Source organism: Oncorhynchus gorbuscha, linkage group LG12, assembly GCF_021184085.1.
Source record: "Oncorhynchus gorbuscha isolate QuinsamMale2020 ecotype Even-year linkage group LG12, OgorEven_v1.0, whole genome shotgun sequence".
Classification (NCBI taxonomy): Eukaryota; Metazoa; Chordata; class Actinopteri; order Salmoniformes; family Salmonidae; genus Oncorhynchus; species Oncorhynchus gorbuscha.
The window spans coordinates 25,499,151-25,512,087 of NC_060184.1; the positions used below are offsets into that span (position 1 = coordinate 25,499,151).

Below are 12,937 nucleotides of genomic sequence, written 5' to 3' on the forward strand. Positions count from 1 at the left end.
TCACCTCTGCTCTCCTCACCTCTACTCTCCTCACCTCACCTCTGTTCTCCTCACCTCTACTCTCCTCACCTCTGCTCTCCTCACCTCTACTCTCCTCACCTCACCTCTGCTCTCCTCACCTCTACTCTCCTCACCTCTACTCTCCTCCCCTCTACTCTCCTCACCTCACCTCTGTTCTCCTCACCTCTGTTCTCCTCACCTCTGCTCTCCTCACCTCTACTCACCTCACCTCTCCTCACCTCTCCTCTCCTCTCCTCTCCTCTCCTCACCTCACCTCTGTTCTCCTCACCTCTGCTCTCCTCACCTCTGCTCTCCTCACCTCTGTTCTCCTCACCTCTACTCTCCTCACCTCTGTTCTCCTCACCTCTACTCTCCTCACCTCACCTCTGTTCTCCTCACCTCTGCTCTCCTCACCTCTGTTCTCCTCACCTCTGCTCTCCTCACCTCTGTTCTCCTCACCTCACCTCTGTTCTTCTCACCTCACCTCTGTTCTCCTCACCTCTGTTCTCCTCACCTCTGCTCTTCTCACCTCTGCTCTCCTCACCTCTGCTCTCCTCACCTCTGTTCTCCTCACCTCTGTTCTCCTCACCTCTACTCTCCTCACCTCTACTCTCCTCACCTCTGCTCTCCTCACCTCTACTCTCCTCACCTCACCTCTGTTCTCCTCACCTCTACTCTCCTCACCTCTGCTCTCCTCACCTCTGTTCTCCTCACCTCACCTCTGTTCTCCTCACCTCTGCTCTCCTCACCTCTGTTCTCCTCACCTCTGTTCTCCTCACCTCTACTCTCCTCACCTCACCTCTGTTCTCCTCACCTCTGCTCTCCTCACCTCTGCTCTCCTCACCTCTGTTCTCCTCACCTCACCTCTGTTCTTCTCACCTCATCTCTGTTCTCCTCATCTCTGTTCTCCTCACCTCTGTTCTCCTCACCTCTGTTCTCCTCACCTCTCTTCACCTCTCTTCACCTCTCCTCTCCTCTCCTCTCCTCTGTTCTCTCACTCTCATCTCTGTTCCTCTCCTCTCACCTCTGTCCTCTCCTCTCCCTCTCTCCTCTCCTCTCCTCTCCTCTCCTCCCCCTCTGTTCCTCTGTTCTCCTCTGTTCTCCTCTGTTCACCTCTGTTCTCCTCTGTTCTCCTCTGTTCTCTGCTCTCCTCCCTCTGTTCACCTCTGTTCTCCTCTGTTCTCCTCTGTTCTCCTCTGTTCTCCTCACCTCTCCTCTCCTCTCCTCTGCTCTCCTCACCTCTCTCTCCTCCTCTCCTCTCCTCTCCTCTCCTCTCTCTCTCTTCACCTCTCTTCACCTCTCTTCACCACTCTTCACCCTCTTCACCTCTCTTCACCTCTCCTCTTCTCCTCACCTCTGCTCTCCCTCACCTCTCCTCTCCTCTCCTCACCTCTCCTCTCCTCTCCTCACCTCTGTTCTCCTCACCTCTCTCCTCTCCTCTCTCTCCTCCCTCTCCTCTCCTCTCCTCTCCTCACCTCTCCTCTCCTCTCCTCACATCACCTCTCCTCTCCTCTGTTCTCCTCACCTCACCTCTCCTCTGTTCTCCTCTGTTCTCCCTCTCCTCTCCTCTCTTCACCTCTCTTCACCTCTCCTCTCCTCTTCTCTCCTCTCCTCTCCTCTCCTCACCTCACCTCACCTCTCCTCTCCTCTGTTCTCCTCACCTCACCTCTCCTCTGTTCTCCTCACCTCACCTCTGTTCTCCTCTGTTCTCTCCTCTCTCCTCACCTCACCTCTCCTCTCTCTCTTCACCTCTGTTCTCCTCACCTCTCCTCTCCTCACCTCTCCTCTCCTCTCCTCACCTCACCTCTCCTCTCCTCTCCTCTCCTCTCTTCACCTCTCCTCTCCTCTCCTCTCTTCACCTCTCCTCTCCTCTCTTCACCTCTCTTCACCTCTCTTCACCTCTCTTCACCTCTCTTCACCTCTCCTCTCCTCTCTTCACCTCTCTTCACCTCTCTTCACCTCTCTTCACCTCTCTTCACCTCTCTTCACCTCTCTTCACCTCTCCTCTCCTCTCCTCTCCTCTCTTCACCTCTCCTCTCCTCTCTTCACCTCTCTTCACCTCTCTTCACCTCTCTTCACCTCTCTTCACCTCTCTTCACCTCTCCTCTCCTCTCCTCTCCTCTCCTCTCCTCTCCTCTCCTCTCTTCACCTCTCCTCTCTTCACCTCTCCTCTCTTCACCTCTCCTCTCCTCTCCTCTCTATATGCTCTGTTCCTCCTCTGTTTCTTCTTTGTTTTCTCCCTCGCTTATTTTTTTCCTCCTCTTATTTTGATAAGAAACTCATTCCTCAAAAATATCATTTCTGTTACCACCCAGTTGATGATATTTGATTCCTGATGGTACTTCCACAATTAAAGTAGTAGTACAATACAAATTGCCACCTGGAACGTCTGCCTGTTATCAGACGGTGATTAAATGTGTCTGTGTCTTTCAGACAAAACCAAAGCCAACCTGCATGTTCTGGGATTTCACCATGAAGAGTAAGTCTGAACAAAATATTTTGATTTTACTTTAAAGAGAAGATATTTCTCCAAATACAATTGTATAATGTACTGTATCTTTGTTTCCACAAGACGGTACAGGTGGCTGGAACAGTAAAGGCTGCAGGGTTAGTCCCATGTCCAATAGAAACAAGACTATCTGCCTCTGTGATCACCTCACACACTTTGGCATCCTAATGGTAAGACTAATACAATCATGTAAATGTAACTCTGAATCATTTAAAACAGTAGTGTTTCCTTGTATAAAATGGGCTAGTGTGTCTAAGATTTGTTTTATTCTCTGTGAAGGATATCTCTGGATCTGCTGCACAGATTGATGAGAAAAACACCAAGATTCTCACTTTCATCACCTACATCGGATGTGGCATATCAGCCATCTTCTCTGCTGCAACACTTCTGACTTATATTGCCTTTGAGTGAGTGTGTTTCCATCCATATTACATGTGACTAGGAAATACTCCTATAACTAGTCTTCTGAATCTACGTCACCTGGACTCTTGGTCCTAGTCATTGGCCATGATATTATAAGAAAGACAACCAGAGCTGTAGTCGTCACAGTGTTATTCAGTGTATGTCTTGTACAGGAAGTTACGTCGTGACTACCCCTCTAAGATCCTGATGAACCTGAGCACATCGCTGCTGTTCCTCAACATGGTGTTCCTGTTGGATGGCTGGCTGGCTTCCTTCGATGTGGAGGGCCTGTGTGTAGCCGTGGCCGTCTTCCTCCACTTCTTCCTGCTCACATCCTTCACCTGGATGGGCCTCGAGTCCATCCACATGTACATCGCCCTGGTCAAAGTCTTCAACACCTACATCCGGAGGTACATCCTCAAGTTCTGCATCGTCGGCTGGGGTAAGTGTCACTAAAGTTGGACGAACTAATTGTTATACAGTATGCTGTATGTGTCATATTCTTGCTTCCTATTGAAATGCATGGTAGCATGAATTATCTACGCTCCACACGGCATTTTCACATTTGTTTGGATCGTGGTGCACCTGAATTGTTGTTACCATGTCTCACTTCCAGGTCTGCCCGCTGCGATAGTGGCCATAGTGGTAGCTTTTGACAAAAACTCCTACGGGAAAATGCAGTATGGAATGGGGGAGACTGGACAAGGCTCTTCTGAATTGTAAGTCCTGCATCAAAGCTCAAGAGAGAGGATAGAAAACATAACATAAGGTATGTAGATGGAGTCTTAGAGTTGAGTAATCCAAGCGTATGTTTCCCATATGGCAGTCATAGGACCAGGACTAATGTATGTATACAGTATGTTATATAGATCCAGCCTCCCAGCTAAAACATTTCAGTTAACCTATTGCATCTAATATTACTAATCCCCCCCCCCCTCCTCCTTCCAGCTGTTGGATCCGGAGCCAGGTGGTGTTCTATGTGACGTGTGTGGGCTACTTCTCTGTCCTCTTCCTCCTGAACGTGGCCATGTTCATTGTGGTTATGATCCAGATCTGCGGTCGCAACGGGAAGCGTAGCAACCACACACTGCGTGAGGAGGTGCTGAGGAACCTGAGGAGCGTCATCAGTCTCACCTTCCTCCTGGGCATGACCTGGGGCTTCGCCTTCTTCGCCTGGGGACCCGTCAACCTGGCCTTCATGTACCTCTTCTCCATCTTCAACTCACTGCAGGGTACAGGGCCTCCCGATAATACACAGTAGTGTTGGTTACTAATTAAGGATATGTGAATATTTGTATTTTTTTGTGTGTGTTTTTTAAATAAATATTTTACAAAGCAGGTCTGTATTGTATTATATGTTAAGAATTATAAGTAGTTTCTTCACTGTCATGTTATGTACTATTTGTTCCACCAGAGGGCTCCTTAGTACAACATCTGGTAGCTGAAAGCCGCACCAACCCAAACTCTCTTTTGTTTGTCATCTCTGTCATCTTCGTTGTTATTTAACAGCTTTTTCCTTTATTGTCCTTCTCTGGCCAACAGGTTTATTCATCTTCATATTCCACTGTGCACTGAAGGAGAATGTCCAGAAACAGTGGAGGAGATACTTGTGTTTTGGCAGATTCCGCCTGTCAGACAACTCAGGTAAAGATCTGACAGGAAACAGACAAGAAATAGACTCTTCTTACTCTCAGGAAGAATATGGCCTGATATTCAGAACTGTTATCATACTACCATCATATCAGGCTTTAGATGAGAAGAGGGAAATTACTGTACTTGTATATTGCTGATAAAGACAAGATAATATTTTTGATTTAATATTGTCCAATGTTAATAGAATTCCTATTGAAACGAAAGTCCTGTGAAACTCATGTGTAGCAAGTTAGACTCCAGATTTCCAAAGTAACAAAGAACCGTGGTTATAAAACCTGAGAAGTCTTAGATTTATAGGCAATCAAATAAACAGAAACTCCGTAAAACCCTGCCCTAATAAAATGTCACTTCACTCTTTATATGATTTTTTTCCCCAAATAAGCATTTGTGAAATGTGTCTTGTTGAATGGCAGACTGGAGCAAGACAGCCACTAACAACACCAAGAAGGCCTGCTCGGACACCGTGAGGAAGTCCCTGTCCTCCAGCTCTTTTGTCTCCAGTACAGCAAACTGGACTTCCAAGGCCAAAGCAACTCTAAACCCCTTTGCAAAGTGCAGCAGGAATGCAGGTAAGACACTATGGGAGGGTCGAATATTGAGCCACACACAGCCGTTTGTCTACTTTCAGTTGGTCTTTTTCATTGACCCACATTTAATTTATACAAAAGTTTACATTTTGTAGTTATGAAAAGAAGAATACTTTACTTAACTCTGGACACTTTTCCTTTCTCCTCTATTTGTATTTGCTGGACTGTGTGAAACATTTATTTTCTTGCTTTTCTGTTTACAATATGTCATTCCTGGGCTACGTGGTGGCTGATCTCCTGTATGTATTTATGTTTGTGGTGTGTGTAGATGTAGCCCACCAATAGCACGAAGGAGAACCTCCTGAGGTAAACTGAACTGCATCAAAGCCAGCCTGACTCCATGCTTTCTTACAGTGTGACGTCATGTTGTGTTATTGGCCTTTCACCTTTAGAACATGAAGGCCTGGATTCAACCTAACAGCTGTTGGTTGCACTTATCCTTAACACTGGTGTGTCTAATGTGTCTAGTTTGAAATATAAATATTGTGTGACATCTTGGATTTAACACAACATGTTGAGGATAAAAATTGGCATGTGTGCATTTGGTTTCGATGCAAAATGCTACCTTTTGATAGTTAGATTGAATCCAGATTGAATGGTGACATGAAGACTCTGTAACACAAGGAGCTCTATTCTGCCATTGTTCTCTCTAAAGTCATTGTAAAACATCTCAAGATTGTAATCAGACATAACATACTACAACAACATTGATGTTTAATTTGGTTCTGTATAAATACAGATGTAGTTACATTTGACTGATTTGACCAATGAGAGAGTTTGGCAGGTGAGCTCCTTTGCCTTCTCAGCGGTTCTGGATGTCTCCCTCTCATACCACACTAATTCTGCTCCACTAGGATGCCTCTGTTTTCTGCTAGCAGCAATGATACCACAGTAAACACACAGCTTGCATTTGTAGCATTCCACCGTCACATGGGAAATTGTTGTGTGTGTGTGTGTGTGTGTGTGTGTGTGTGTGTGTGTGTGTGTGTGTGTGTGTGTGTGTGTGTGTGTGTGTGTGTGCATCCCTGACCCACGGAATGGAATGAAGATCACCGTCACGCACTGTACAACCAAATGCACAATTCAAGCATGATGTTTGTGCGTTATTACCTGCTTATACACAGACCCTGTGATGATTCAATGGTGAAGTACCTTGGCTACCTGATATTTAGCACATGTTTCAAATCTGATATGTACCCAATGTACTCAGACACTCTAGAATAGCCAGTGAGGGACTATTATAGTACAAATGGAAATGGTAATGATGAAAGTACAGTATGCAACGTGTTACAACATGTTCTTATCATTCGGGTCTTAATTTCACAGAGATCTCAGATCATGTAAAAGGTCATTTGTCAGCATCCACATGCGTAGATACTCTCACTATTATTTGCCTCGCTGAGGTAGGCCACGGCTTCGAGAGAGAACCATTCATGTTAGGCTGCAGTGTGTTCTCCTATTGCTTCCAGATGTGTTAGTGAGATAATCTGTAATTGTCATATGATGTTGTCATATTGGACTGATCCAAAGATTAATGGCATCCCCCAGCTAATGGACTGATTTAGTCTGACAACATTTAAAACAGTGGGTGTCACAGCCTGAGAATCAAAGGCCATCATGCGCGAAGCACACTGCCAACAAAAGGTGGCCTACAATAACCCTAAATACATAGCAGCTAAATACAAAGTGTACACACTTTAAAGGCCCAATGCAGTCATTTTTTAAAATCACAATATCATATCATTTCTAGGTAACAATTAAGTGGGGCAGCAGGTAGCCTAGTGGTTAGAGTGTTGGGCCAGTAACCGAAAGGTTTGAATCCTTGAGCTGACAAGGTAAAAATCTATTGTTCTGCCCCGGTAGGCTGTCAATGTAAATAAGAATTTGTTCTTAACTGACTTGCTTAGTTAAATAAAGGTTAAATAACACAATTTTTTAAAGTACCTTACTGTAATAGTTTTCCATAAAAATTGACAAAAACTATTTCTCAAGCTAGAATTTGGCTAGGGCTGTCTGGGAGTGGTCTGAGTGAGGAGGGAAAACTTAAACCGAGCTGTTGTTGGCAGATAGGTTTGGAACGCTCTTTGTTATTGGTCTGGTCTATTAGTGGGCTCCTGAGTGGCGCAGCGGTCTAAGGCATTGCATCTCAGTGCTAGAGGCGTCACTACAGACCCTGGTTCAATTCCAGGCTGTATCACAGGCCGTGATTGGGAGTCCCAGAGGGCACACAGTTGGCCCAGCATCGCCCGGGTTAGGATTTGGCTGGGGTAGGCTGTCATTGTAAATAAGAGGTAAAAGAAATATTAACCAATTTGCCACCTGGTGATGTCACCAGGCAGGCCGAAACTACCGCCCATGCAAACAGGCTGATTAGAAGGTCTCGTGTAGATTGTATTTTCAACCAGCAACTATCAGGAAATAACACAAATAAAATTGGTCACACTTTAACAGTGTTTAACAGTTTCATCAGCTGTTGTACAATATGATACAAAACACATGACTGCACTGGGCCTTTAACGATGACCTTATATTACTTTACGATGGACACGTGCAATGGAGTGAGCAGTAATGACACTGAGACATGTTGGTTTGGTGAAAGAAACAGTTTTGTAGGATCAAAGTGAGGATGACATTTAATGAATAGCCAGTGATTAATATGTGACAGTGATTATAGCTGTTTATCTCTTGAACTGAAAGCAGACTAATATAGTTGCACAGTGCATTCAGAAAGTATTTAGACCCCTTCCCTTTTTCCACATTGTGTTATGTTACAGCCTTATTCTAAAGTGTATTAAATAAAAACATGTCCTCCTTAATCTACACACAATACCCAATAATGACAAAGCAAAAAAATGTAATTTTTGCAACTCTAAAAAACAGAAGTACCTTATTTGCATAACTATTCAGACCCTTTGCTATGAGACTAATTGAGCTCAGGTGCATCCTGTTTCCATTGATCGTTCTACAACTTGATTGGAGTCCACCTGTGGTAAATTCAATTGATTGGACATGATTTTGAAAGGCTAACACCTGTCTATATAAGGCTAAACCCAAGCCATGAGGTCAAAGGAATTGTCTGTAGAGCTCAGAGACAGGATTGTGTCGAGGCACAGATCTGGGGAAGGGTAGCAAAACATTTATGCATAATTGAAGGTCCCCAAGAGCACAGTGGACTCCATCATTCTTAAATGGAAGAAGTTTGGAACCAGCAAGAATCTTCCTAGACCTGGCCGCCCGGTCAAACTGAGCAATCGGGGGAGAAGGGCCTTGGTCAGGGAGGTGACCAAAAATCCGATGGTCAGTCTGACAGAGCTCCAGAGATGTGACAGTTTCCCAGAAGGACAACCATCTCTGCAGCACTCCACCAATCAGGCCTTTATGGTAGTGGCCAGACAGAAGCACTCCACCAATCAGGCCTTTATGGTAGAGTGGCCAGACAGAAGCCACTCCTCCAGTAAAAGGCACATGACTGCCCGCTTGGATTGTTCCAAAAGACACATAAAGACTCGCAGAACATGAGAAACAAGATTCTCTGAAACCAATATTGAACACAATATTGAACATATTTGGCCTGAATGCCAATAATATGTGACAGTGATTATAGCGGTTTGTCTCTTGAACTGAAAGCAGACATATATAGTCATACAGTGCATTCAGAAAGTATTAAAATGAAGACCCCTTCCCCTTTTCCACACGTCTGTAGGAAACCTGGCATCATCCCTACAGTGAATCATGGTGGTAGCAGCATCATGCTGTGGGGATGTTTTTCAGCGGCATGGACTGGGATCTACTCAGGATCGAGGGAAAGATGAATGTAGCAAAGTACAGAGAGATCCTTGATGAAAACCTGCTCCAGAGCGCTCAGGACCTCAGACTGGGGCGAAGGTTCACCTTCCAACAGGACAATGACCCTAAGCACACAGCCAAGACAACGCAAGAGTTGCTTCGGGACAAGTCTCTGAATGTCCTTGAGTGGCCCAGCCAGAGCCCGGACTTGAACCCGATCTAACAACTCTGGAGAGACCTGAAAAATGCTGTGTAGCCATTCTCCCCATCCAACCTGACAGAGTTTGAGAGGATCTGCAGAGAAGAATGGGAGAAACTCCCGAAATACAGGTGTGCCAAGCTTGTAGCGTCATACCCAAGAAGACTCGAGGGTGTAAATATTGCCAAAGGTTCTTCAACAAAGTACTGAGGAAAGGGTCTGAATACTTATGTTAATGTGATATTTCAGTTTATTTGATACATTTGCTAAAAATCTAAAAACCTGTTATTTTGTGTAGATTAATGAGGGGGGAAACGTTTTAATCCATTTTAGAACAAGGCTGTAATGTAACAAAATGTGGAAAAAGTCAAGGGGTCTGAATACTTTCCGAATGCACTGTATGTTTCTTCTCTCGATAAGTCTAAATTGTTAGTCGCGTTTTTTCCCATACATGGTGAGTTGACAGTCTGGTGAGGAGGCAGCCAGATGTTCTGTCACTGAAGATGCCAAAGTATTTGCATTGCAAAGCCTGTGTTATTCCTGAGTTGACCCACTCAAATAATTGAGTTTTGATGGATGTTTTTGCCTTGACATTATCAAATGGAAAAGACCAACCAAAATATTTTATCACTTGGCAAACAAAACAAGAATAAGACAAAAACAGATGAAAATGGTTCAAACATTTTGGCAAGATACACAGAGTTATGCATAGTTGTCCGTTGTGGTAGAATTTGAAGGTGGTTTGAATGTGCATGCGTGTATAGGAATGATTTCCACAAGAATGCACAGATGCATGTGAACTTTTGCTCAGAAAATATTGGGACTCAATTTAAACAGTAACTAGACATAAACCTAAACCTCAAACGTTTTTCAAGATTAAGAAACTGTTTTACACACCAAACACAGGCGAATCATCTTGGCAAAGCCTATGCATTAGAATGGTTTAAAATGAGTGCCACATATTCAACCTACAATCATATATACACAATCATATATAGATTTATATCTACATTGTGTATGTGCTTAGTGATGTGTTTTTCACTTTGCTTATTTGTCAATTGTCTGGAGCCATTTGTTTTGTGGCATTGTGAGTTTAAGAAAAATACAAAAATGTGCACTGCACAAAGATCATTGTGTTCTTTCTGAACCATGACCTTGTCTCTCCTTAATATTTAACAGGTAAAGGGTACGCCAACCAGACCAATGCTAAAACTGTCTCCTCGGAGGGTGAGGCCTCCTCCTCCATCATCCCCGTGCACCAGGTCATTGACAAGGTCAAAGGTTACTGCTCGGTGCGCTCCGACAACTTCTACAAGAACATTATCATGTCGGACAGCTTCAGCCACAGCACCAAGTTCTAGACCACCCAGCACTTCTTCTCTTCTTCCTCCTGCTGCTGCTAGCCCCTAACCCTTGGTGATCTCCCCAGTCCGCAATGTCACCCCAGGGTTATAGCCTCCAGAGCAGCAGGACGGTAGCTAGTAGTATGAATATGTGTATACTGTATAATATTTGACTCAATCAGCTGGTCCAGTCAGTACTGAAAAGAGAAATGGGGAAATGTATAGTTCTATAGAAAAGAAACGGAGAAGCAGAGAATGGAGTTTGCAATGTACATACTGTGATGCTAATCTTCAACTGGCTATGTGTTGTGTAAATATTGATGGTATATCTGATATGCCCCCGTATAATTGCTTCTCAGTTGGTGTTGCACATGCCTAGGATTCTCAGCAGGGTCACCATTCCGGTACAGAAATGTCATCCATTTTAGCTGTTCCGTTCTCATTATGCCGTCTGTAGAACTCCAGTATGGGCAGCAATGAAGGAAACACGTCAAATCTGGACTAAATGTTCAGGCATAGGCCTATATTTCAAACCCAAAGACTAACATGACGGAGTTTTTAAAAGCTGCAGCATTGTCAATGTGTGTTGAAAATGGATCAAGTTTAGGTGTAGTTCTAATTTGTAGTTGTCTATTTGTGAATCTTGTGTGTGTGCTTTTTTTGCTGGAAAGCAATGTTATGCTCCTTTACAGTGTCTTACATGAGGATGTTTTGCATAAAGTGCTTACTTTATCACGGTCAACCAATCAACATCATCATCAACACTATGATGAAATGATTTGGCATGTATATTTTTGAAACATTAAGCTTCAGATGCTCTACTACTGAATAACATATGCAGAAAGGAATGTATAGAATTGGTCCATTAATTTCTACTTCATTTTGGTAACTTGATCTGTGTGTCAAGTGTAATTTCTCTGACTGTTCTATGGATAGAGGTTACCAAACCCCAGCCATTAAACCTGGATATGGTAAGGTAGGCCTAGATTCAATCCGTATCGCGGGAGTTCCGCACTATAGCTCGAATCAAATTTCAAGGCAAAGTTTCGGCATTCACAGAGACAGCGTTCATTGTAAACACAGCATATGTTGGTGCATTCGGAAATTTCCTTTGTTTTACTTGCGCTAAAACGTTTTGTCTTCTGCAATACGGATTGGATCCAGCTCATAGTTTCATAAACATTCCACATTGAATCATTTCACAATAGAACAACTCACAGCACCACGTATAATACAGTACTGATTGAAAAGGGACTACAAACACTGACATTATTTGTTCATCCAAGTTAATGCCAACATTTGTAAGCAGCTAAATGTTAATTTTCTCTTCATTGTTGCCTTACTTCACTTAGTCTTCTTTTCCCACCAATAGGGGAACTGAATATATTGCATTGTGTTAAATGTTGCTATTGTTTTGTGTTTGTGAAGCGATGGAACAATCATGTTATTTTACTGTATCGTTATATTTATTTCTATAGAGCCTTTTACATTTGTTGTTCATCGTGGATAGATAGATTTGGAGAGATGCAGCTTGGTGACAAAACAAAGCATTGATCTTGACCTGGGCAGGTGAACAGGGACAGTTCTATTTTGGAAGCAGTCAGAGCTCTCAATTGTTATTTTCCAGCATCAAGAAAATAATTGAAGCATCGCTCACAAATTCCCTCGGGCCAAATTTGTTATGATAGAAACCTTTGCTTGGAAAGGTTATCTCGTGTTGAACATATTTAGGGTCTTCAATTCAAGATTGTGTGGGGAGGGATTACAAAGTGGTTTGAGCTAACACGATGGAGTTCTCAGCTTTACTACGAATTAGATCATGACTGCGCTGCCATCTTTATAGGTATTTGCATAAAATATTCCAAATGATCTTCTAGGTTATATCCTATCTAGTTCTATCAATGCAGAGGGAATCCAGGCATGATTTGTTTCTGATTCAGTTGTACATGTCTCTATTAATATAATCGGGACACAGAGCTGTAAAATCACTATGGCTGCATCCACACCAACACTGTACCTTCGATGTATCACTCTGGCTGCATCCACACCAACACTGTACCTTCGATGTATCACTATGATGAATATGGCTGATCTGGTTCTATTTTTTAAAAACAATTCCAGACCCTGTTGTTTGTTTTTCCACAACTCCTGACAAGAATATGTTTTCATGAAGCTGTCTCTATGTCTCAACAGCATTGACAAGTTGTGTCTCACCAATAAAGGGAATGAAAAGTAGCTAATTCTATTAATCATAACCCTAATATTTGTCATGTCAAGTTCTATGTACCAGATGAATTTGCTGTAAGACATAACGGTTGTGACTTTTTAATTCATTCTCAATTTACACTTACTGACTGTTCTTCTCTGCACAGTTGCCAAGTCTTCACAATGTGGTTTACTCAGAATATCCAATATGTGGTTTGGTGCATATGTGCTGGGAAGAGGTTGATATTCTAGT

The 12,937-nt window shown here is 43.3% G+C and overlaps 1 protein-coding gene across 15 annotated transcripts in view; it reads left to right on the forward strand.

Annotated features, from left to right (window-relative positions):
* Nucleotides 1-12,714, forward strand: part of adgrg6 (adhesion G protein-coupled receptor G6) — a 55,884-nt gene extending 43,170 nt beyond the window's left edge. For 14 of the 15 annotated variants that reach the window (XM_046291602.1, XM_046291607.1, XM_046291604.1 and 11 more), the window contains 9 exons: nucleotides 2,434-2,479; nucleotides 2,573-2,679; nucleotides 2,789-2,916; nucleotides 3,085-3,353; nucleotides 3,528-3,630; nucleotides 3,860-4,143; nucleotides 4,454-4,555; nucleotides 4,978-5,133; nucleotides 10,316-12,714. In XM_046291602.1, coding sequence (XP_046147558.1) covers nucleotides 2,434-2,479; nucleotides 2,573-2,679; nucleotides 2,789-2,916; nucleotides 3,085-3,353; nucleotides 3,528-3,630; nucleotides 3,860-4,143; nucleotides 4,454-4,555; nucleotides 4,978-5,133; nucleotides 10,316-10,497 — 1,377 coding nt within the window. In that variant the 3' untranslated portion in view covers nucleotides 10,498-12,714. Of the gene's footprint in view, nucleotides 1-2,433; nucleotides 2,480-2,572; nucleotides 2,680-2,788; nucleotides 2,917-3,084; nucleotides 3,354-3,527; nucleotides 3,631-3,859; nucleotides 4,144-4,453; nucleotides 4,556-4,977; nucleotides 5,134-5,419; nucleotides 5,458-10,315 lie in introns of all 15 variants that reach the window. The other variant, XM_046291611.1, reaches the window with a different exon arrangement.
* Nucleotides 12,715-12,937: the final 223 nt, after the last annotated feature.